General features: G+C 40.9%; 2 protein-coding genes across 3 annotated transcripts in view; one reads left to right on the plus strand and one right to left on the minus strand.

Moving 5' to 3' along the window:
- asphd1 (aspartate beta-hydroxylase domain containing 1) overlaps window positions 1–1,327 on the minus strand; it is a 45,731-nt gene extending 44,404 nt beyond the window's left edge. The window contains exon 1 of the mRNA XM_041862444.2: window positions 1,030–1,327. The gene's annotated coding sequence lies outside the window, so the exon portion shown is untranslated. The remainder of the gene's footprint in view (window positions 1–1,029) is intronic.
- A 113-nt stretch (window positions 1,328–1,440) lies between these two features.
- Window positions 1,441–26,957, plus strand: part of sez6l2 (seizure related 6 homolog (mouse)-like 2) — a 78,646-nt gene continuing 53,129 nt past the window's right edge. Inside the window, exons 1-5 of one of the 2 annotated variants that reach the window (XM_041862442.2) lie at window positions 1,441–1,773; window positions 3,020–3,096; window positions 4,829–4,957; window positions 17,082–17,294; window positions 17,389–17,522. In XM_041862442.2, coding sequence (XP_041718376.2) covers window positions 3,039–3,096; window positions 4,829–4,957; window positions 17,082–17,294; window positions 17,389–17,522 — 534 coding nt within the window. In that variant the 5' untranslated portion in view covers window positions 1,441–1,773; window positions 3,020–3,038. The remainder of the gene's footprint in view (window positions 1,774–3,019; window positions 3,097–4,828; window positions 4,958–17,081; window positions 17,295–17,388; window positions 17,523–26,957) is intronic. The other variant, XM_041862443.2, reaches the window with a different exon arrangement.

Consider the following 26,957-nt stretch of genomic DNA (forward strand, 5'->3'; position numbering starts at 1 on the left):
TGACAAAGTGAGCACTGTTTATCACAGGGTGGCATCAGCGCTCACCTAAAAAGCCCATTTGCCACTGGTTGAGAGACATTGTCATTGTTTTTGGGCAGAATTATGTACGTTTTTATATGTTGTTGGAGGTGCGTCTTGGTCAGTTTTGCTAAATTTTGCGCAGAATATGTTGCCCTCATCAATCTGCTGCCATAGGCCGCCGCCTAATAAGTGGGCCGGCCTTGAGTTACCAGGTGTGGTCTCAGGGATGGCTACCTCTGGAAGTTCCTTTGGTCTCTACTGAGTTAGGTAAATCAGCTTTTAGTTTTCTTGCACCTTATCTGTGGAACAATCTTCAAAATGTTCTTAAATGTGATGTTCTGGTGCTTCTAGAGCAATTCAGAAAGCTGATTGAGGACCTTGTTGCTTATGAATGTTTTTTTTTTTATAACCGTTTTTTTCTTTCTGCTTGCATTTTGTATTTATATTTTGTGTGTATTTTCTATAATTTCTGTAATTCAGGGCTCATCTGTAAAAGAGACCTTGGTATTACAGTTGAGGAATCATGTTATAATTTGTTGTCTGAGCTCACCATCTTGCACACATCCAAAAACATAGGCCTATTAGATTCAGTATCCCGCGTTTACAGGATTTACTGTATGAGCGAAGGACTTTTTTGGCTTACACAAAAAGCACCCCCTAGAACGGTACCCTCCCGTGCATTAACAAGGTATCATCGTCAGCGCACATTTCAGTAAACATATTGACAACATAGCACAACTGCGCAGATACTTCCATCACAACCTTTCACTTGTGGTTTTGTCGATGAAAATCATTGTAAGCGTTCCCGGGAGAATGTCCAAATATAGGGGGGCAAAGCATTGAGTAGCCTAGGCTATTTCTTCTGAAAATTGTCGACATCTAAATATATAGGCTATAGAAATAGGCTATATTGTGTAGATTATTCAGTTCTAGGCTACCATTAAAAGGTATCTGGTATGCGTGCATGCATGGTTCCTAATACATTTTAATTGTAGCCTAATGACTCACCACTGTCCCTCTTTTTTTCTGTGCTTCACTGTCTATCTGTCTTGATGGGCTGCGCCGATGCAACTCGATGTTTCCGCAAAGCGCCAGAGTAGAATGTCCTCCTTTACGGAAAATACCGAAGGATATATAATTTTAGACGTATTTTTTTATCGTATGGTCAATTGAAGTGAAATACATGTTTGTCTTCTAATTAGCTTGGTATAGGCAATCTGGGTTTAAATGTTGCTGGCCTGGGCTTTCTCGAGCCTGGGCTTTTAGATGTGTGTTGCTGTTTCAGCACCGTGTTTGTGTACAGCTCTTCGCCAAGAAAACCAAGTTCATGCAAATCTGCGAACATCCACCAGGGCGCATCTGTGAGCGATGACTCCCGACTTAAATTCCTCATACACACACCAACGCTTCAACCATACGGGTAGAACCAGCTACCAGCGTTCCACCCACCCGCTCGAGAGGCGGATAGACATACCATCAAGGAGGAAGGGGGAGCGGAGACAGAAGACAGCAGGATACCTTTCCACATATTTGAGAAGATTAATGGTGTAGTCACAAAACCCCCCTGCATACTCACACAAAGAGCAGGTCCGGGTGGGAGCAAATTATAAATTAAACAAATGTAAGGCGCAGCATCAGCGCTGGTATTTTACATAAGGGACTCGAAGGAACGCAGTAAAAGAGAACGTAGCTCAACCAACAATAGCCAGATTTGTGTATAAGAGGAGCGGATAATAATAGGGGAATTTCCAGGTACGTATGCTTCCCTCGCTGTTAACTATTACGCATAGGCCTAATAATAAGCGCAGGTCTCTTTTTCTTATCCATCACCTTGCACAACAAACGCTATCTGCAATGAGATCTTAAACCAAACAAAAAATACTCCGGGTTTTTCTCTGACGCAAATAGAAATTAGGCCTATTCATTTTTGATAGTCGTCCGGTGAGAGTGGTTGTCGGGCAAATAGAATGATTTGGTGGATATTTTGAAAACGAAGAGGGAACGCAATGGAAAGCAAGAAGGAATGAAACGTTCTCATGCGATGCATAACTTGACATTATAGGCTTATTCCTATCAATTTTTTTTTTTTTAATGTAGATATACGGATATATGATCTCTATTACAGTATTTTAGATCTGAGTGACCGTGACAGCACAGAAGGCATGTCATACGACCACGGATCTAAACCCCCTTGGGCCTTAGGACCCGCATAATGTAAATACGTGTTCACAATCTGAAATGTGATAGCCTTTTCGCCTTTATCTTATGTTGGTTTAGATGGTGAGACATTGATGGAAGGCAACACTAACAAACACCGATGATAATACTGCACTGCTGATAATATCACGTTGAGCAATTTTATCTTTTAAACATGTTTAATCTATATCTTGTTTGTTTATTGTTCGTAAACAATGGACCAATAAAACCGTTGGCTTATGATGGAGAAAGACAGCTGGGCTAAGCTCATGTGTATGTTATATTCTTTTGGAATCAAAAATGTAAATGACCGAGTCCCAGGTCCCAGACTGCACCTTTTAATATCTGTCTCTCTAAAGCAGGGGTGTCAAACTAATTTTGCCCAGGGGGGGTCATTTGGTCTTCAACGAGGTCCAGAGTGCAGCACTGAAATTGGTTATTTATTGCCTGTTGAAATAAAGGTAAAAAAGGAGAAAAAGGCCATTTTGTATTATATTTTTTTTTTACTACAACCAACCGCAAGCCAGATTGGACCCCCTCCGTATGTTTGACACCCCTGCTCTAAAGCTTAAACAAACGATAGTCTTAAGTTTTTAATATATGATCAGTGTAGTTGCTGGTGCTGTTGTTCTGATTTGATCAAGTAAGGCATGCATTGAGAAATGCACTCAGATTTCAAAGCATTTCCCTTTTGCTCTCTTCCTTTACTTTCTTCTCATCATTTAGGTTGTATTTGCTCTCCTTTCCTTCCTCACAATCTCTCTTTCCCTCCCCTCTTCTGTTTCCCTCCCCTCTCTCTCAGGCTGTTCTGTTACTAAACCATGGTGTCTACAGTTCTTGCTGTGACACTGTCTGTCACCATCCTCCACCTAACTACAGGTAACGTGTGTGGGTTAGTGCTGAGCGATTAACCGAAATGTTGGTTATTTTTTTGGTTTTTAAACAACTAATTGACTGACATCAGTTCAATTATTTGAATTTAATGTCATTCTGCTTTTTTCTGAGCTCAATGCAATGTGCGCTGCAGTTTCTCTAGAGATAAATCAGATCATATGCCCGAACTGTGCTTAGTAGTAGGGAGTTGTAGTTTCCAACAGGTCAGTGTTCTATATATTGTAGTTTACTGCAGAACATTTGATAATTGACTACAATGACCATAATCCATTGCGCGGCTAAACCATTGCACAGCTAAACTTGTCCGGCCTTTGTTCATTTTACGCCTGCTACTTAAGAGAGAAGAATGCGCAATAAAGAGGGGATACAGAGAGAGCAGTTTATTTGCGAGGTATCTCAACCTGAAAATACTGTACATGATCTCAGTTATTGATAGTTGGCATTCAACAGTCATAAAAGTATGGCTTATGTTTATAGAGCTGCTAGATGAGATGATGACTTGGAATTAAATAAAAGTCATCAAATAAAATACATGTAATATGCACAACAATTGAAAAAAGTATGAAAAATATATGCACTCACTAACTGTAAGTCGCTCTGGATAAGAGCGTCTGCTAAAATGACTAAAAAACTGAAATATTTTATTGAAGTAAAATAATGTGAATAACTGATGGTTAATATATACAGTGCATTCGGAAAGTGTTCAGACCCCTTACCTTTTTCCAAGTTTTGTTATGTTACAGCCTTATTCTAAAATTAATGAAAGTAATTATTTCCCTCACCAATCTACACACAATACCCCATAATGACAAAGCGAAAACATGCGAAAACATCCCAGGGACTGGGAGACTAGTCAGGATCGAGGGAAAGATGAACGGAGCAAAGTACAGCGAGATCCTTGATGAAAACCTGCTCCAGAGCGCTCAGGACCTCAGACTGAGGCGAAGGTTCACCTTCCAACAAGACAACGACCCTAAGCACACAGAAAATACAACGCAGGAGTGGCTTCGGGACAAGTCTCTGAATGTCATTGAGTGTCCCGGCCAGAGCCCGGACTTGAACCTGATCAAACATCTCTGGAGAGACCTGAAAATAGCTGTACAGTGACGCTTCCCATCCAACCTGCCAGAGCATGAGAGGATATGAAGTGAAGAATGGGAGAAATACAGGTGTGCCAAGCTTGTAGACTCAAGGCTGTAATTGCTGACAAAGGTGCTTCAACAAACAACTGAGTAAATGGTCTGAATACTTATGTAAATGTGATATTTCAGTTTTTTTATTTGCAAACATTTCTAAAAACCTGTTTTTGCTTTGTCATTATGGAGTATTGTGTGCAGATTGATGAGAAGAAAATTTTTTTTGGATCAATTTTAGAATAAGGCTGTAACGTAACAAAATGTGGGAAAAGTCAAGGGGTCTGAATACTTTCCGAAAGCACTGTAAGTGATAAACAGTCATGGGCAGTCACTACCATCATGGGACTTTTATTAATTGATTTATTCTGAGAAATCAATTGTTTTTATTTTTTAGTAATCAAACCAACCTCAAAGTTCTAATCGCTCAGCACTAGCGTGTGAGAGAGAGAGCGAGAGAGAGCGAGACGAGGCAGCAATGTTTCTTGTGACAGATGTTTCTAGAATAGTTTTTACAACTAATTTGCCAATAGTATAATTTTTTTTTTCTTTTCACAAGTCATTATATATCTCTTTCCTCTTAGGCGTGAGCTTTGTGACCCCTGACCCTGAGGCTCCTCCCACAGCAAGTCCTGGTCCCCATCCGTTGGGCGAGCTGATCCATGCAGCCCTTCTGAGTAAGGAGTACCTGGGCCATGCCCAAGTTGATACAGGTAGCATAGCTCACCAATAGCAGTTTTAGATTATTCTATCAATACTGATATTCATTAATATGCTACTACTAATTAATAATAACAATAACAGTAATACCTTTATTTGTGAAGCCCTTTTCAAATAAACCAAAACCAACTGCATAAATAGAATCACGATGGCGTCATTGGTGTAGGGTAGGTGGGGGCCACGATGAGGACCAATCCGCTCACACAAAACTGTGCATGTTTAAACCAGGGATGGGCAACTTTGATGGGGGTGGTGGCCACAAAAAATCTGAGCTTATCATGGGGGACTGTAGTGGCTCGTGGGTCTGTGTACCTACATCCATACCCACACACGCAGTCCTTTTGGGGCCCTAAGCGAAATTGTTTTACAGCTAATTTCCTGCAATTCTACACCTTTTGCCATGGGGTGTAGAGAAAATGGATACCTTTTTATAAATAATTTCATGCAATTCTACTCATTTTGCCATAGGGTGTTAGAGAAATGTTAGCATTTTTTTTATATGACATCTGACTGAGAGTGACTTGTTATCAACGTGGGCCCCCCCGGTCGGTATTTCAACCTTTATTACTACAAGTTTAGATAGCTGGCCATGACTCATGAGCTGAAATGAAAAACCCCAGAATTGTTCCGTACGCACAAAAAGCGTATTTCTCTCAAATTTTGTGCACAAATTTGTTTACATCCCTGTTAGTTAGCATTTCTCCTTTGCCAAGATAATCCATTCACGTGACAAGTGTGGCATATCAAGAAGCTGATTAAACAGCATGATCATTACACAGGTGCACCTTGTGCTGGGAATAATAAAAAGCCACAGTTGTCACACAACAAAATGCTACAGATGTCTCAAGTTTTGAGGGAGGGTGCAATTGGCATGCTGACTGCAGGAATGTCCACCAGAGCTGTTGCCAGATAACATAATGTTCATTTCTCTACCATAAGCCACCTCCAATGTTGTTTAAGAGAATTTGGCAGTACGTCCAACCATCCTCACAACCGCAGACCACGTGTATGGCGTCGTGTGGGCGAGCGGTTTGCTGATGTCAACGTTGTGAACAGAGTGCCTCGTGGTGGTGGGGTTATGGTATGGGCAGGCATAAGCTACAGACAACGAACACAATTGCATTTTATCGATTGGCAATTTGAATGCACAGAGATACTGTGACGAGATCCTGAGGCCTATTGTCGTGCCATTCATCTGCCGCCATCACCTCATGTTTCAGCATGATAATGCACGGCCCCATGTCGCAAGGATCTGTACACAATTCCTGCAAGCTAAACATTTTCCAGTTCTTCTATAGCCTGCATACTCACTAGACATGTCACCCATTGAGCATGTTTGGGATACTCTGGATCGATGTGTATGACAGTGTTCCAGTTCCCGCCAATATCCAGCAACTTCGGACAGCCATTGAAGATGAGTGGGACAACATTCTACAGGCCACAATCAACTGCCTGATCAACTCTATGCGAAGGAGATGTGACGCGCTGCATGAAGCAAATGGTGGTCACATCAGATTTCTGATCTACGCCCCTACCTTTTCTTTAAGGTATCTGTGACCACAGATGCCTATCAGTATTCCCAGTCATGTGAAATCCATAGATTAGGGCCAAAGGAATGTATTTCAATTGACTGATTTCCTTATATGAACTGTAACTCACTACAATTGTTGCATGTTGCGTTTATTTTTGTTCCGTGCATACGGACATATTCAGACCCCTTTACTTTTTCCACATTTTGTTACGTTACAGCCTTATTCTAAAATTGATTAAATTGTTTTTTTACCTCATCAATCTACACACAAAGCAAAAACAGGTTTTTATCAATTTTAGCAAATGTATTACTAATAAAAAAACTGTCTTCTTGGGTATGACGCTACAAGCTTGGCACACCTGTATTAGCGGAGTTTCTCCCATTCTTCACTTCAGATCCTCTCATGCTCTGGCAGGTTGGATGGGAAGCGTCGCTGTACAGCTATTTTCAGGTCTCTCCAGAGATGTTTGATCAGGTTCAAGTCCGGGCTCTGGCCGGGACACTAAAGGACATTCAGAGACTTGTCCCGAAGCCACTCCTGCGTTGTCTTGGCTGTGTGCTTAGGGTCGTTGTCCTGTTGGAAGGTGAACCTTCCTGAGGTCCTGAGCGCTCTGGAGCAGGTTTTCATCAAGGATCTCTCTGTACTTCGCTCTGTTCATCTTTGCCTCGATCCTGACTAGTCTCCCAATACCTGCCGCTGAAAAACATCCCTACAGCATGATGCTGTCACCACCATGCTTTACCGTAGGGAAGGTGCCATGTTTCCTCCTGACGTGACGCTTGGCATTCAGGCCAAAGAGTTCAATCTTGCTTTCATCAGAGAATCTTGTTTCTCATTGTCTGAGATTCTTTAGGTGCCTTTTGGTAAACTCCAATCAGGCTGTCATGTGCATTTTACTGAGGAGTGACTTCTGTCTGGTCATCCTACCATAAAGACCTGATTGGTGGAGTCTCCACAGAGGAACTCTAGAGCTCTGTCAGAGTGACCATCGGGTTCTTGGTCACCTCCCTGACCAAGGCCCTTCTCCGCCGATTGCTCAGTTTGGCCGGGCAGCCAGCTCTAGGAAGAGTCTTAGTGGTTCCAAACTTCTTCCATTGAAGAATGATGACAGCCACTGTGTTCTTGGGGACCTTCAATGCTGCAGAATAATTTTGGTACCCTTCCTCAGATCTGTCTCGGAGCTCTACAGACAATTCCTTTGACCTCATGGCTTTTTTTTTTCTTTCTCTGACATGCTCTGTTTTCACTTTGTCATTATGCGGTATTGTGTGTAGATTGCGGAGGGAAAAAATCAATTTAATCCATTTTAGTATAAGGCTGTAACGTAACAAAATGTGGAAAAAGTCAAGGGGTCTGAATACTTTCCGAAGGCACTGTATACACTGAGTGTACAAAACATTAAGAAGACCTTTCTAATACCCCCTTTGCCCTCAAAACAGCCTCATTGTAGAGTCCATGCCTGATGAATTGTGTCAAACGTTCCACAGGGATGCCAGCCCATGATGACTCAAAAGCTTCCCACAGTTGTGTCAAATTGGCTAGATATCCTTTGGGTACACACGGGAAACTGTTGAGTGTGAAAAACCCAGCAGCGTTGCAATACTTTACACAAACTGACAGTATCTGCGAGAGGTTAGGAGCAGATTGACATAAGGAATAGATTCGCTGCCCTGGTGCCTGATCTACCTGCGCCTTCATTGCTGGGATTGCCTGTGTCTCGACGACTGTGCTGTCTCCAAATACGCTGACTCCAGCAGCATCTCCAGCAGTGGCTCCTTTCCCTCTCTCTGGATCTGACGGGGCACCGCCTGCTGTGGGAGGTCTCAACTTATTGACGTGAGCAGTGGGAGTACGCTATCCTGCTTCTCGTGGGCCCGTGAAAGGTTCAATGGGCGAATTTCTCCATCCCCTTCTCCGGCCGTTGTATTGGGCAGTTCAATGGTAAGAAATGTCTCAGTCCCTGGAGCAAAAACGTTGTGCTATCCAGGAGCACGAGTACATCAATAAGCTGCTCCCAAACATTTTAAACCTGCATCCGAAAATGGAGTATCTTATTTCATGTGGGATTCAATGACATTATGAAGGGCAGCTCAGAACAGCTGAAGATGGATTTTAAAGAACTGATTGAGTCTCTGCTTTACACCAACAAAAGCCCCATAATATTTGGCCCTGTGCCCTCCCTAAATCATGTCATTGTACGTTTCAGCAGACTTTTAGCCCTCCATAACTGGCTACGAGACTATTGCAGCATTATAAGACGGCAGAGTTGCAAAGACAAAGCCATATCTCAGACTGGCCAATAAAAATAAAAGATTAAGATGGGCAGTCTGAGATATGGCTTTTTCTTTGCAACTCTGCCTAGATGGTCAGCATCCCGGAGTCGCCTCTTCACTGTTGACGTTGAAACTGGTGTTTTGCGGGTACTATTTCATGAAGCTGCCAGTTAAGGACCTGTGAGGCGTCTGTTTCTCAAACTAGACACACTAATGTATTTGTCCTCTTGCTCAGTTGTGCACCGGGGCCTCCCACTCCTCTTTTATATTCTGGTTAGAGACAGTTTGTGCTGTTCTGTGAAGGGTGTAGTACACAGCGTTGTATGAGATCTTCAGTTTCTTGGCAATTTCTCACATGGAATAGCCTTCATTTCTCAGAACAAGAATAGACTGAGTTTCAGAAGAAAGTTATTTGTTTCTGGCCATTTTGAGCCTGTAATCGAACCCAATTTGCTGATGCTCCAGATACTCAACTAGTCTCAAGAAGGCCAGTTTTATTGCTTCTTTAATCAGCACAACATTTTTCAGCTGTGCTAACATAATTGCAAAAGGGTTTTCTAATGATCAGTTTTAAAATGATAAACTTGGATTAGCAAACACAACGTGCCATTGGAACCCAGGACTGATGGTTACTGATAATGGGCCTCTGTACGCCTATGTAGATATTCCATAAAAAATCAGCCGTTTCCAGCTACAATAGCCATTCACAACATTAACAATGTCTACACTGTATTTCTGATCAATGTTATGTTATTTTAATGGACAAAAAAATTGCTTTTCTTTCGAAAACAAGGACATTTCTAAGTGACCCCAAACTGTTGAACGGTAGTGTATAATTTCTGGGTGATTTTAAAATATGGACCCACTCAAGAAAAAGCTTCAAACTGTAACTAGTGCCTGCAACCTGGTTCAGGTTATCAATTCAACCTACCAGGGTTGTTACATCAGCACAGGAATTAAATCATCAACATGTATTGATCACATCTTTACCAATGGTGCAGAAATTTGCTTTAAAGAAATATCCAAATCCATTGGATGTAGTGATCACAATATAGTAACCATATCTAGGAACATCAAAGTTCCAAAGGCTGGGGCTAAGATAGTGTATAAGAGGTCATACAAAACATTTAGTAGTGATTCCTATGTTGTTGATGTAAAGAATAGTTGTTGGTCTGTGGTGTGTAATGAGGAGCAACCAGACGCTGCACTTGACCCATTTATGAAATTGCTTATTCCAGTTCTAATAAGCAATCACCCATTTTTAAAAATGACAGTAAAAACGGTTAAATACCCGTGGATTGATGAGGAATTTAAAAATGGTATGGTTCAGAGGGATGAGGCAAAAGGAATGGCCAATTAGTCTGGCTGCACAACCGATTGGCAAACGTACTGTAAATTGAGAAATCATGTGACTAAACTGAATAAAAAGAAGAAGAAGAAACTACACTATGAAACAAAGATAAATGACATAAAGAATGATAGTAAAATGCTTTGGAGCACCTTAAATGAAATGTTTGCCAAAAAAGGCAAACTCGGCTGCATCATTCATTGAATCAGATGATTCATTCATCACAAAACACACTGATATTGGCAATTACTTTAATGATTTTGTAATTGGCAAGATTAGGAAATTTAGGCATGACATGCCAGCAACAAAACGCTGACAGTACACATACAAGTATAACTGATCAAATTATGAAAGACAATCATTTTAATTTTGAATTCGGTAAAGTGAGTGTGGAAGAAGTGAAAAATTAGTTGTCTATCAACAATGACAAGCCAACGGGGTCTTACAACTTGGATGGAAAATTACTGAGGATAATAGCGGATGATATTGCCACTCCTATTTGCCATATCTTCAATCCAAGCCTACTAGAAAGTATGTACCCTCAGGCCTGGAGGGAAGCAAAAGTAAATCCGCTACCCAAGAATAGTAAAGCCCCCTTTACTGGCTCAAATAGCCGACCAATCAGCCTGTTACCAATTGTCGTGGAAATTCTACACAGGGACACTCAAAGTCAATCTTAAATTAATCATTGTTTATTATTAGCATGCTGGAGAGGTCACAGTCAAACTTAGATGCATAAAGTACCGGTCTGAAGTGAGCTCTACCGGGGCAGTCCCGTTAGTTCTCTTATAGACAAGTTATATTTGCATGATTTAGCTTATTCACGTGTGCTTCATTCATGTGACTGACCAATACTGGTTCATGCATGTGACAGACCAATACCTCACGAGGCTTCTTCTCTCTAAGCTGAGACATCTTTTGTTCTCAAAACAAGGGTCTGGGCGTACTGCCAAATTGCAGATACTGATAGTGAGGATTCGTTCAATCAGTCACTTGCATGAACACAGACATTTCCATCACATAACCCTTAGTAAACTTTTGAAAAAATGTTTTGACCAGATACAATGCTATTTTACTGTAAACAAATTGACAACAGATTTACAGCACGCTGATAGGGAAGGACATTCAACAAGTACGGCAATTACACAAATGACTGATGATTGGCTGAGAGAAATTGATGATACAAATATTCTGGGAACTGTTTTGTTATACTTCAGCACTGCTTTTGACATTATCAATCATAGTCTGCTGATGGAAAAAGTTATGTGTTATGGCTTTACACCCCCTGCTATATTGTGGATAAAGAGTTAATTGTCTAACAGAACACAGAGGTTGTTCTTTAATGGAAGCCTCCAACATAATCCAGGTAGAATCAGGAATTCCCCAGGGCAGCGGTCTAGGCCCCTTACTTTTTTTTTCAGAATGGGTGGCAAGGAATAAATTGGTCCTAAATACTTAAAAAACTAAAAGCATTGTATTTGGGACAAATAATTCACTAAACCCTATACATCAACTAAATCTTGTAATAAATCATGTGGAAACTGAGCAAGTTGAGGTGGCTAAACTGCTTGGATTAACCCTGGATTGTAAACTGTCATGGTCAAAACATGTTGATACAACAGTAGCTAAGCTGGGGAGAAGTTTGTCCATAATAAAGCTCTGCTCTGCCTTTTTAACAACACTATCAACAAGGCAGGTCCTACAGGCTCTAGTTTTGTCGCACCTGGACTGCTGTTCAGTCGTGTGATCAGGTGCCACAAAGAGGGACCTCTGAAAATTACAATTGGCACAGAACAGGTCAGCATGGCTGGCCCTTAAATGTACACGATAGCTAACATTAATAATATACATGTCAATCTCTCATGGCTGAAAGTGGAAGAGAGATTTATTTAATCACTATTTGTTTTTGTAAGAAGTGTTGAAAGGCTGAATGCACCGAGGCGCCTGTTTAATAAAACCACTAGCACACAGCTCGGACAACCATGTATACCCCACAAGACATGCCACCAGAGGTCTCTTCACAATCCCCAAGTCAAGAACAGACTATGGGTATCTGACACTCAAGAAGAAGGTCTGATCTCATTATTACTGAAACAGGATACAAGTGGAAAATATAAAGATCCAGTCCATTTACAAAATTGGAGGCCCCTTACACTTCAGTGTTGTGATGCAAAAATCCTAGCAAAATGTATAGCGCATAGAATTAAAAAGGTATTGTCGGATATTATTCATTCTAATCAGACAGGTTTTTTACATGGAAGATACATTGGAGATAATATAAGGCAAGTATTGGAAACAATAGAACACTATGGAAAATATGGGAAACCAGGCCTGCTATTCATAGCAGACTTCGAAAAAGGCATTTGATAAAGTTCGACTGGGGTTTATATATAAATGCCTGGAGCATTTCAATTTTGGAGAATCTCTTATAAAATGGGTCAAAATCATGTATAGTAACCCTAGGTGTAAAATAGTAAATAATGGCTATTTCTCAGAAAGTTTTAAACTGTCAAGAGGAGTGAAACAAGGTTGTCCACTATCGGCATATCTATTTATTGTGGCCATCGAGATGTTAGCTATTAAAATCAGATCCAATAATAATATCAGAGGATTAGAAATACAGGGCTTAAAAACAAAGGTGTCATTGTACGCTGATGATTCATGTTTTCTTTTAAATCCACAACTAGAATCCCTCCACAGCCTCATAGAGGATCTAGATACATTTTCTAACCTCTCTGGATTACAACCAAATTATGACAAATGTACTATATTACGTATTGGATCACTAAAAATACAATTTTTACATTACCATGTAGTTTACCAATAAAATGGTCTGATGGTGATGTGGATATACTCGGAATACATATCCCAAAGGAAATAAATGATCTCACTTCAATACATTTTAATAGAAAGTTAGCAAAAATAGATAAGATCTTACTACCATGGAATGGAAAATACCTGTCAATTTGTGGAAAAATCACCCTGATTAACTCTTTAGTATTATCCCAATTTACCTATTTGCTTATGGTCTTGCCTACGCCTAGCGAACAGTTTTTTAAATTATATGAGAAATTCTTTTTCAATTTTATTTGGAACGGCAAGCCAGACAAAATTAAAAGAGCATATTTATATAATGAATATGAATTCGGAGGACAGAAATGATTCAATATTAAAGCATTAGACCTATCACTAAAAGCTTCAGTCATACAAAAGTTATACTTAAATCCGAACTGGTTCTCAAGCAAATTAGTAAGATTGTCTCACCCAATGTTCAAGAAAGGCCTTTTTCCCTTTATTCAGATTACAACCACTCACTTTCAGTTATTTGAAAAGGAAATAATCTCCCAAATGTCACTATTTCTAAAACAAGCCATAGAAAGTTGGTTGCAATTTCAATTTAATCCTCCAGAAAAAACAGAACAAATAATGCAACAAATATTGTGGTTAAATTCAAATATACTAATTGACAAAAAACCTTTCTTTTTTGACAGAATGTTTAAAAAAGGTATAATCTTCGTAAATGATATCATCGGTAGGACTGGTGGAGTTATGTCGCACATGCAGCTGACAAAAACATATGGAAATGTCTGCTCTACCCAAAATTACAACCAAATAATTGCAGCCTTACCGCAAAAGTGGAAGAGGAAAGTGGAAGGTGGAGAAAGTAAGGAACTTGTCTGTCGGCCTTCCATTAAAGAACATAATTGGTTAAGGAAAACTGTGATAAATAAAAAAGTATATCAGTTTCACTTAAGGACCAAAGGATTGACAGCCGTCCCATATAGATTGCAAAATAGTTGGGAAGAGATCTTTGACGTACCGATCCCATGGCATAGTGTTTATGAACTGACACGCAAAACGACACCGGATTCAAAAATTAGAATCATTCAATTTAAATTATTATATAAAATTCTTGCTACCAATAGAATGTTATTTATATGGGGGATACAATCTTCCCAGCTCTGCAGATTTTGCTGTGAAGAGATAGAATCATTAGATCATTTGTTTTGGTTCTGTCCATTTGTAGCTTGTTTTTGGACACAGGTCCAGGAATGGCTAAAGGATTGCAATATTTACCTGGAACTAACCTTGCAGATAGCATTACTGGGTGATCTGAAAAGTCATAGTCAATCAATCAATAATATAATAATACTTTTGGCAAAATTGTTTATTTTTAATTCACAATCTGTAGAAGCAATGAGAAAAGAAAGGTTCAGAACTTTTGTAAAACATCACAGTACGGTTGAAATATATATGGCAAATAGAAATCCTATATGGATGGTGTTAAGAGATAGATGGGAGGTATTGAATAGAGTTGAAGGATGGGACTAATAACAAATAACAACAAATAATAACAAAGATAGCTAATAATGTAAGCATACTGTGTCCATAATAAGTATATAGGTTGTATGTTGGGAGCTTTTGGGAAAGAGCACAGTTAGAAAGATATGGCATATAGAAGCAAACCGGATGGACATCATGAAAATGATCGGAGAGGTTGAGAGTAGAAGAAGTTCAGGAGCAATAAAAAAAAAAAAAAATTAAAATATATATAATATAATTATTGTAAAATTAACTCTGTCCATAAGGTGTAGATAGTAAGTATAGACCGGAAGTAGAGGCCTGGGCATTGTTGTTCACTAATTTACTCCAAGTAGGGAAAGGATGGTGGGGTTGAAAAGTAATAAAGGGGAGTATATATATAAAAATAAAAATAAAAAAAACATGGGGGATTGGAAGTGATGCAGACAATTACATTGATAGAAGATACAATCTATCTGCAATATTAAGCTGATCCATTCCCCCACCCCCCCAAAAAAATAAAAAATAAAAATAAGACAAATAAAAAGATAATTAAAAAAGAACAGACTATGGGAGGTGCACAGTACTACATAGAGACATGGTTATATGGAACTCTATTCCACATCAGGTAACTGATGCAAGCAGTAGAATCAGATTTAAACAACAGATAAAAATACACCTTATGGAACAGCGGAGAGTGTAAAGAGACTCTACATACACATGATAAGACACGTACTCTACATACACATGGATGATGTATTGTAATATATGTGATAGTGGGGTAGTGGCCTGAGGGAACACATTAAATGTATTTGGTAAAGTGTTATGAAATGTAAAGTCATGTAATATTTTAAACTGTATATAACTGCCTTATGTTGCTGGACCTCAGGAAGAGTAATGGGGATCCTTAATAAATACAAATACAAACCGGTGCGCCTGGCACCTACTACCATACCCAGTTCAAAGGCACTTAAATCTTGCCCATTCACCCTCTGAATGGCACACATACACAATCTATGTCTCAATTGGATCAAGGCTTAAAAATCCTTCTTTAAGGATTTAAAGGATCTCCTTCATCTACACTGATTTAAAGTGGATTTAACAAGATTTAACATCAACATGTTCTTAATGTTTTGTACACTCAGTGTATACAGAAGGTATTCATAGCCCTTTACTCATTCCGCATTTTGTTGTGTTACAGCCTGAATTCAATATGGATTAAATGAATGTTGTTTCGCATCGACCTACACACAATACCCAATAATGACAAAGTGAAAACCTCTTTTAGAAATGTTTGCAAATGTATTGAAAATGAAATGCAGAAATAAGTCATTTACATTAGTATTCACACCCCTGAGTCAATACATGTTAGAATCACCTTTGGCAGCGATTACAGCTGTGAGTCTTTCTGGGTAAGTCTCTAAGAGCTTTGCACACCTGGATTGTACAATGTGTGCACTCTGTCAAGTTGGTTGTTGATCATTGATAGACAGCCATTTTCAAGTCTTGCCAAAGATTTTCAAGCCGATTTTTAGGTCAAAACTGTAACTAGGTCACTCAAACATTCAATGCCGTCTTGGTAAGTAACTTGTCTCCCAGTGTCTGTTGGAAAGCAGACTGAACCAGGTTTTCCTCTACGATTTTGCCTGTGCTTAGCTCTATTCCATTTATTTGGAACCCTTTAAACTACCTAATTCTTGCCGGTGACAAGCATACAAATAACATGATGCAACCACCACCATGCTTGAAAATATGAGGAGTGGTACTCAGTGACGTGTTGGATTTTCCCCAAACATAATACTTTGTATTGAGGACATCAAATTCATTTATTTGCCACATTTTTGGCATTTATACTTTAGTGGCTTATTGCAAACAGGATGCATGTTTTGGAGAAAAAAATTGTAGTTACTCCACAATACTCATCTAAATGACAGAGTGTGTAAAGATGTGATCAATACATGTCGATGATTTCATTCCTATGCTGTTTGTAACTACCCTGGTTGGTTGACTGATAACCTGAACCAGGTTGCAGGCACTGGTTACAGTTTTGAAGCTTTTTCTTGAGTGGGCAGCTTGATGAAAGCCAGTCAATATTTAAATCACCCAGAAAATATACCTGTCTGTTGATATCACATACATTATCAAGCATTTTACACGTTATCTAGATACTGACTGTTACCACTTAGTGGTCTATAGCAGCTTCCCACAAGAATTGGCTTTAGTTGAAGCACATTAACCTGTAGCCATATTACTTCAACAGTATTTAACATGAGGTGTATATATATATATATAGGACAGACACTTCAAAACCGTATTCCTTATGACTGTTTGACCATTTATGAATGTGTTATTTATTGTGTTTCCATGGGCTATAGTAGTAAAGGCGAAATTCAATATTTTATCAAATACTAAAACAAATATTTTGATTTTGGTATGACCATCTTAAAACAATTCCATATGTTAGCTTAGTAGAATCCCCCCTCCACTTTGACATTATGAGGTATTGTGTATAGGCCAGTGAAAATCTCAAATTATTCAATTTTAAATTCAGACTGTAGCACAACAAAATGTGGAAAACGTCAAGGGGTGTGAATACTTTCTGGAAATTGATCCGGGCCGCCAGTTGCCCATCCCTGGTTTAAACACTCTGCCTCGATTGCAGGCACAACCACCAACCCGACTCAGGCTGTACCGCAGCTTGGGCAGACTGAGCCTGCAGCCACTGTGATGCTACCAGGGGTGCTAACCACGGCCCTGACCTCATCGCCCGCAGCCAGCCAATCAGGAGCAGGGAAAACTGTAACATCACCCACAGAGGAGGAGACGACAACCACTTTGATCACCACCACGACCATCACCACGGTGCACATGCCAGGTAAATGCATGGTGTGATTGCAAGCCTAACATTATGCAATGGGGTTGAGATATTTGTGCATTTTCAGTCAAGTGTCCTGACTTTCTCTCTCCAGTGCAGTGCAATGCCAGTCTCTCTGGGATGGAGGGCATTGTGGAGTCTCCAGATCCTCTCTCCTCATCCCCTTACTCTCCTCTGGAGTGCACCTACAGCATCACAGTGTATCCGGGTTATGGAGTGGAAATTCAGGTAAGGCACCGTTAGTCATCACCGTTACTTATGTCACACCATACCACCATTTTTTTATTTTTTATTATTTGCACACAAAGCAATGGGATGAGAGTTTAAGAAGGAAGTGAAAAGTGTAAGGGTCTGGAATGTTCCTTGATGTTGTAGGCACAAAGCGTTGATAATGAAGGGGGCTGTGCTTTTATACTGATTGGTTCTCTTGTGTCTTTACATACTTTTTTAAACATTTTAGTCATTTTAGCAGACGCTCTTATCCAGAGCGATTTACAGTTAGTGAGTGCATACATTTTCATACTGGCCCCCCGTGGGAATCAAACCCACAACCCTGGCGTTGCAAGTGCCATGCTCTACCAACTGAGCTACACAGGTCTTTCTCACTTAAACACCCACATGGACAGCCACACACAGCCCCTGAGTGCCACCCCCTTCAATTACAACCATTGGATGATCAAATCCTAATCTCGATCACCCAGAAATTAAATTCTCTCACGAAAGTTTGTCATTTCCTGTTTTACTTCTGGGGGGAATGCCTTTAACAATTGTGACTACCTTTGTACAAAGGAAGGAAGCGAAGTCTCCTCCCTCGAAATGGAAACTCTCGGCCAAACCCCTCCCTTCCGCTAATTTCACCCGTGTTTGTCATGGCCAAAAATCTAATTTTTGTTTTCATAAATTTTTACGATATAGCCAATTTTGACTTTGTGGCTGTGGAATCTAGTGGAAACCGTTTATCATCCACACACGGGCTTGAAAATCACTGCACCAGTTTAAGCACCACCTTCTCCCAATTCTGATTTGTCAGAATAATCAATGAAGAAAACCCAATACCAGGAACTACTGCAGTGTTGCCAATTTAGCAACTTTGTCAATATATTTAGTTTTCAGACCCCTCCAGCAATTGTTATTGGTAAAAGATTATAGCGACAAATTCAGCTACTTTTTAGGCTGCCTTTGGGGAGTTTTGACACTGAATGTTTCAATAGTTTTGATAGCATTTAGCTAGTCTTGCTAACACCAACCTCTCTACGTCCTTGACATGAGTCTGGAATGGCTGCTTTGATGTGTCGGCAAGACGCGGCCATAATGAAGGGGCTGTGCCCTCAGACTTCAAAGCGGCATCCTACGCTGGTTGGATATCCCCTGTTTTGAATTGATTCATAATCTATTGTTTTACATAGGACAGCTTCAGCCCTTCCGCTTCCAGGATAAGCAAACATCCACAGTAGCTAGCTAGCACAGACCGTCGGAGTTCGGACATCGTTTGCCACAAATCATTTTTTTATTGTATTATTCTTTATTTATTCAGGGAAAACCCATTGAGACCATGGTCTCATTCACAACGGGGCCCTGATAACAACAATACAACAACCAACACAATGTCAGACAAAACAGCAATCAATACAAAACCTAACATTTATGAAAAACAGTTACAGTACTCAGCTACTAGGTCCTAAATTAACACCCTAAACTGCAGAGCGACACCAGAACATCTAATTGTAATGAGTTCTGCAAATTGTTCCAGCAGTGAGGCGCATTAAAACTAAAAGCGGATTTACCTAATTTGGTGGAGACCCGAGGAACCTCAAGAGTTAACCAACCCTGTGGGTTTAGTAACGCATGTTTTTATACTTAAACAATGAAGTTAGGTAAGTCGGAAGCTTGTGTAGTGGAACAAAAAGAGAATAGTGAAATGATCTACTGGACTTTAATAAGAACCAGCCAACCTTTTAATACAAGATGCAGTGATGAGTATTAAAACTGTAACCTGTGATAACGCGAAGTGCGCTATGGTAGACGGCATCTAAAAGTTTAAGAGTAGTGGCTGCTGCATTCTGGTAAATTGTGTCCCCATAGTCAAGAACTGGCAGGAAAGTTGACTGTACAATCTGATCCTGTTGTTTAGGGAGAGGCAAGATCTATTTCTAAAAAAGAAGCCCACTTTAAATCGTAGCTTTTGAACTAGCTTATCAGTATGTTTTTTTTTTTAACGTTAAATCCTTGTCAATCCAAAAGCCAAGATATTTATAGGTGGAAACCCGATCGATGGGAGAACCATTCAATTAATAATGATGTTGTCCATCTGAATATTTGGGGGGAGAACAACATATATTTAGTCTTGATCACATTAACTACAAGTTTTAAACCAACCGGGTCATTTTGTAAGGCAGCAAAGATAGATTGCAGCTCTAACAATGCCTGGTCTACAGTTGGGGCAATGGCATACAGTGAGGGGAAAAACGTTTTTGATCCCCTGCTGATTTTGTACGTTTGCCAACTGACAAAGAAATGATCAGTCTATAATTTTAATGGTAGGTTTATTTGAACAGTGAGAGACAGAATAACAACAACAAAATCCAGAAAAACGCATGTCAAAAATGTGATAAATTGACTTGCATTTTAATGAGTGAAATAAGTATTTGACCCCCTCTCAATCAGAAAGATTTCTGGCTCCCAGGTGTCATTTATACAGGTAACAAGCTGAGATTAGGAGCACACTCTTAAAGGGAGTGCTCCTAATCTCAGCTTGTTACCTGTATGAAAGACACCTGTCCACAGAAGCAATCAATCAATCAGATTCCAAACTCTCCACCATGGCCAAGACCAAAGAGCTCTCCATGGATGTCAGGGACAATATTGTAGACCTACTCAAGGCTGGAATGGGCTACAAGACCATCGCCAAGCAGCTTGGTGAGAAGGTGACAACAGTTGGGGCGGCAGGTAGCTTAGTGGTTAAGAGCGTTGTACCAGTAACCGAAAGGTCGCTGGTTCTAATCCCCGAGGCGACTAGGTGAAAAATCTGTCTATGTGCCCTTGAGCAAGGGACTTAACCCTAATTGCTCCTGTAAGTCGCTCTGGATAAGAGCGTCTGCTAAATGACCAATTTAATTTTTTTAAAAGTTGGTGCGATTATTCGCAAATGGAAGAAACAAAAAATAACTGTCAATCTCCCTCGGCCTGGGGCTACATGCAAGTTCTCACATTGTGGAGTTGCAATGATCATGAGAACGTTGAGGAATCAGCCCAGAACTACACGGAAGGATCTTGTCAATGATCTCAAGGCAGCTGGGACCATAGTCACCAAGAAAACAATTGGTAACACACTACGCCGTGAAGGACTGAAATCCTGCAGCGCCTGCAAGGTCCCCCTGCTCAAGAAGGCACATATACAGGCCCGTCTGAAGTTTGCCAATGAACATCTGAATGATTCAGAGGAGAACTGGGTGAAAGTGTTGTGGTCAGATGAGATTGTCTGCTAAATCACTAAAATGTCAATGTAAAATATGGACAATACCAAAAGCTCAAGTTATTAGCTGGCTGGCTTTCTATGGGCTGAACAATGCTTGAAAATGTGTGTGATTATTTATGTGCCCTGGATCAGGATTTTTGCAAGTGATATCTGTTAGAAAGGACACAATGTGGGATTTCTGATGGTGTTAAGTCTAGGTTCCTGGATATTACAAAATGTGTATCATGGGGGTCGGTATTGGGACCTGTTCTCTTTTCATAAATAATGTTGGTCTATCTGTTAAAATGCAAATCAATTTATAACATTTTTTATATGCGTTCTTCTGGATGTTTTTGTTGTTATTCTGTCCCTCATTGTTCAAATAAACCTACCATTAAAATTAGAGACTGATCATTTCTTTGTCAGTGGGCAAACGTACAAAATCAGCAGGGGATCAAATACTTTTTTCCCTCACTGTATGTATTCACCCCCTTTGCTATGAAGCCCCTAAATAAGATCTGGTGCAACCAATTACCTTCAGAAGTCACATAATTAGTTAAATAAAGTCCACCTTTGCGCAATCTGAGTGTCACATGATCTGTCACATGATCTAAGTGTATATATACACACCTGTTCTGAAAGGCCCCAGAGTCTGCAACACCACTAAGCAAGGGGCACCACCAAGCAAGCGGCACCATGAAGACCAAGGAGCTCTCCAAACAGGTCAGGGTCAAAGTTGTGGTGAAGTACAGATCAGGGTTGGGTTATTAAAAAAACTCCCCAAACATATGGAAGAAGGTGCTCTGGTCAGATGAGAGTAAAATTTAGCTTTTTGGCCATCAAGGAAAACGCTATGTCTGGCGCAAACCCAACACCTCTCATCACCCCGAGAACACCATCCCCACAGTGAAGCATGGTGGTGGCAGCATCATGCTGTGGGGATGTTTTTCATCAGCAGGGACTGGGGAAACTGGTCAGAATTGAAGGAATGATACAGGGAAATTCTTGAGGGAAACCTGTTTCAGTCTTCCAGAGATTTGAGACTGGGACAGAGGTTCACCTTCCAGCAGGACAATGACCCTAAGCATACTGCTAAAGCAACACTTGAGTGGTTTAAGGGGAAACATTTAAATGTCTTGGAATGGCCTAGTCAAAGCCCAGACCTCAATCCAATTGAAAATCTGTGGTATGACTTAAAGATTGCTGTACACCAGCGGAACCCATCCAACTTGAGGAGCTGGAGCAGTTTTGCCTTGAAGAATGGACAAAAATCCCAGTGGCTAGATGTGCCAAGCTTATAGAGACATACCCCAAGAGACTTGCAGCTGTAATTGCTGCAAAAGGTTGCACTACAAAGTATTTACTGACACCGGCCATATTCAACGGGTGTTGAGCTTTCGTAAATTCGTCAGTTATTCTGCGCTCTAGCACACTCAGACGAGAGTGCTCTGAAATCGGAGTAGATAGCCAGAGCGAATTTACCAGCTACGTCTATCAACAGTTGTTGTGTCGCAGTGACATCATGAACATTCTATTGAAATGGATACTTGCATAGTGGAATCTTTTGTTAAGACATGTAGCTAGCTAGCTACCTAAACAATGAACCATAATCCCAACTCATGACGTTACTACCCTGCATGAATCTGCAGGTAGCTAACCAACCAGGTTCAATGTTAGCTAGCTAACATTAGGCTATAACTAGCAAAGCAAATGGCTCTGAGATACGAATAATATTACTACACAGATCATACGCGTAACGTTATCTAGCTAGCTAACAGTACACTTTAACTTGAAATTCAAACGACTAACTGACAAAATTAGAAACATGTAATATCTGAAAATGTAGCTAGCTAGACTATCTTACCCGTATACATGGCTGGACGCTTCTCCCTCTCTGTCACAGATGCCATTATTCCCCTTAGTTTGAAGATGTAATCCAGACACAGGTGTTTTCTCCATCTCCTTAGCCATCATACTCTAATTCCACTGATTTCAAAACTCGGTCCTCCAGAGCAACACTTATGCAGTTCTACTACGTGATGTATTTTTTTTAAAGCCGCGTTAGACAGGATTACCTACACATACTGACCAGCTCAAATAGACAGAAGCGTGGCAGACCAATCCAAACTCCTCTCTCGGCATGTCCAGCCCACTCATTATCTCAGCCAATCATCGCTAGCGGGAAGGTTGCTGTCTTTTTCTATGACTAAAGCAACTAGGCACGTAATTTAACAATTGTATTCGTACTAACAGATGGCATACACGTTTGTTATTAAGGCACATGAAAGTTCACATGTTCCAGAAGGCATTTCTGCAACAAACAAAAAAAGAATTTAGATAAAAATACAAATAAAACGTTCAAATGGCTCTCCTGCAAAGTAGTCATGCGCGACATATACCTAGTTTCCTGAAACGAGTCACATTTAAGGGTGAGCCGTTCTGCCCTGTTCTGAGCCAATTGTAATTTTCCGAAGTCCCTCTTTCTGGCACCGGACAACACGACTGAACAGTAATCCAGGTGCGACAAAACTAGGACCTGATAGTGCTGTTAAGAAGACAGAGCTGCGCTTTATTATGGACATACTTCTCCCATTTTAGCTACTGTTGTATCAACATGTTTTGACCAGGACAGTTTACAATCCAGGGTTACTCCAAGCAGTTTAGTCACCTCAACTTGCTCAATTTCCACATGATTTATATTAAGATTCAGTTGAGGTTTAGGGTTTAGTGAATTATTTGTCCCAAATAAAATGCTTTTGGTTTTTGAAATATTTAGGACTAACTTATTCCTTGCCACCCATTCTGAAACTAACTGCAGCTCTTTGTCAAGTGTTACAGTGATTTCACTTGCTGTAGTAGCTGATGATGTGTATAGTGTTGAGTCATCTGCATACATAGACACACTGGCTTTACTCAAAGCCAGAGGCATGTCATTAGTAAAGATTGAAAAGTAAGAGTCCTAGACAGATGCCCTGGGGAATTCCGGATTCTACTTGGATTATGCTGGAGAGGCTTCCATTACAGAACACCCTCTGTGTTCTGTTAGACAGGTAACTCTTTATCCACAATTTGGCAGGGGGTGTAAAGCCATAACACATGTTTTTCCATCAGCAGACTATGATCGATAATGTCAAAAGCCGCACTGAAGTCTAACAAAACAGCTCCCACAATCTTTTTATAATCAATTTCTCTCAGCCAATCATCAGTCATTTGTGTAATTGCCGTGCTTGTTGAATGTCCTTCCATATAAGCGTGCTGAAAATCTGTTGTCAATTTGTTTACTGTAAAATAGCATTGTATCTGGTCAAACACACATTTTTCCAAAACTTTATTAAGGCTGATTGGTCGGCTATTTGAGCCAGTAAAGGGGGCTTTACTCTTCTTGGGTAGTGGAATGACTTTTGCTTTCCTTCAGGCCTGAGGGCACACACTTTCTAGTAGGCTTAGATTGAAGCTATGCAAATAGGAGTGGCAATATCATCTGCTATTATCCTCAGTAATTTTCCATCCAAGTTGTCAGACTGCGGTGGCTTGTCATTGTTGATAGACAACAATCATTTTTCCATCTCTTCCACACTCACTTAACAGAATTCAAAATTACAATGCTTGTCTTTCATAATTTGATCAGTCATACTTGGATGTGTAGTGTCAGAGTTTGTTGCTGGCATGTCATGCCTAAATTTGCTAATCTTGCCAATTAAAAAAAAAATCACTAATGGGCAATATCAGTGGCTTTTCTGATGAATGAATCATCTGATTCAATGAATGATGGACCTGAGTTTGCCTTTTTGCCCAAAATGTAATTGAAGGTGCGCCAAAGCTTTTTACTATCATTCTTTATATAATTTATCTTTGTTTCATAGTATAGTTTCTTCTTCTTTTTAATCAGTTTAGTCACATGATTTCTCAATTTGCAGTACGTTTGCCAATCGGTTGTGCAGCCAGACTTATTTGCCTTTCCTTTTGCCTCATCCCTCTCAACCAAAAAATGTGTACAGTTTTTCAGTAATCTTTTAGCCAGGTTTGTAATGCCAGTAGCCTGCTGAATCTTTCACACCCACTGCCCAACGATGGTACCGGACCTGAAATAATTTGCCGCTTTTTGGAATCTTTCAGTGCTAGAATCAGTTCTTTAAAATCAATTTTCAGAAGTTCCAAGCTAGGCCTCCTGATGTCGTTTGACCCCACATGGACTACGACAGCATCAGCTCCTGGCAGCTGTCATGGAACGGTCGAAGCAGCCTTGTAATGTCCTGTACTCGTGCTCCAGGATAGCACAGAGTTTTTTCCCCAGAAACCATGATGTCTCTTACCATAGAACTGCCGATGATGACAGCTGGAGGATGTCCGGCCGTTCTTTCACTTTGAGTGATTTCGCAAACCCCATGAGGACCGAAGGACCTGATGGACCCGAGCCAGCTGTAGTATCATCATGGATGATGAATGGGCTGGAGTCTCAGACAGCCTCACGGTGGATCTGAACCCGAAGTAGAAGCCACCGGAGAGGGAGACAGAACAGAGGACGAAGGCGCAGGTACCTCCAGATCCAATCTCAAATCGGAAGCCCCCAGGGAAGAAGGTGCTGGAACCTCTGGATCCAGGGCAGCGAAGAAGTTTCTAGTCTGTGTCCGGTCCAGGCTTAACATCTCCAAGGAGGCCCCCATTGCCAGAGGAAACTGTTTTCAATTTCTACGGCTAGTGACATATCTCCATGGCTGGTTGGTAGGATCGTGAACAGGAACATCCACCAAGTCATCCAGGAGCATCCCACCAACTCCATTCTCCAGGGAAGGGAGAGGACTGAGCACGCCCCCATTCTCATCGACGGGGCTGTAGTGGAACAGATTGAGAGCTTCAAGTTCCTTGGTGTCCACATCACCAACGAACTATCATGGTCCAAACACACCAAAACAGTCGTGAAGAGGGCACGACAAAGCCTATTCCCCCTCAGGAGACTAAAAAGATTTGGCATGGGTCCTCAGATCCTCAAAAAATTCTACAGCTGCACCATCGAGAGCATCCTGACTGGTTGCATCACCGCCTGGTATGGCAACTGCTTGGCCTCCGACCGCAAGGCACTACAGAGGGTAGTGCGTACGGCCCAGTACATCACTGGGGCAAAGCTTCCTGCCATCCAGGACCTCTATACCAGGCGGTGTCAGAGGAAGGCCCTCAAAATTGTCAAAGACTCCAGCCACCCTAGTCATAGACTGTTCTCTCTGCTACCGCACGGCAAGCGGTACCGGAGTGCCAAGTCTAGGTCCAAAAGACTTCTCAACAGCTTCTACCCCCAAGCCATAAGACTCCTGAACAGCTAATCATGGCTACCCGGACTATTTGCACTGCCCCCCACCCCATCCTTTTTACGCTGCTGCTACTCTGTTAAGTATTTATGCATAGTCACTTTAACTCTACCCACATGTACATATTACCTCAACTACCTCAACTAGCCGGTGCCCCCGCACATTGACTCTGCAACGGTACCCCCCTGTATATATAGCCTCCCTACTGTCACTTTATTTTACTTCTGCTCTTTTTTTTCTCAACACTTTTTTTGTTGTTGTTTTATTTTTACTTTTTTTGTTTAAAATAAATGCACTGTTGGTTAAGGGCTGTAAGTAAGCATTTCACTGTAATGTCTGCACCTGTTGTATTCGGCGCATGTGACCAATAACATTTGATTTTATTTGATTTGGGAGGGACCCATTCTGAGAGGGATCCCTGCAGAGGACTGGCCAGTCAGCTGTGGAGAGCCGACACGGCGGCGACACTTCCACCAGGCCAGAGCGGCGTCCGCTACTGGGGTAGAAGGAAAAGAAAAAGTAGGAAGGCGTGGATTCCCCAGTAGCTTGTGTAGGTTTGCTACCTGTTTGCTAAGAGTAGCCACTTCGCCTCTGTAGTCTTCTGCAAGCAAACAGTATACATCATGTGAAATCCATTCGACATTTTGGAGAACCAGTTTTGAGTAATGTACACTACCAGTCTCCGCATTTGTAGTTCCCACCATAAAGCATGTAGGAGGAGGTGTTATGGTGTGGGAGTGCTTTGCTGGTGACACTGTCTGTGATTTATTTAGAATTCAAGGCAAACTTAACCAGCATGGCAACCACAGCATTCTGCAGCGATACGCCATCCCATCTGGTTTGGGCTTAGTGGGACTATCATTTGTTTTTCAACAGGACAATGACCCAACACACCTCCAGGCTGTG

Source organism: Coregonus clupeaformis, chromosome 35, assembly GCF_020615455.1.
Source record: "Coregonus clupeaformis isolate EN_2021a chromosome 35, ASM2061545v1, whole genome shotgun sequence".
NCBI lineage: Eukaryota > Metazoa > Chordata > Actinopteri > Salmoniformes > Salmonidae > Coregonus > Coregonus clupeaformis.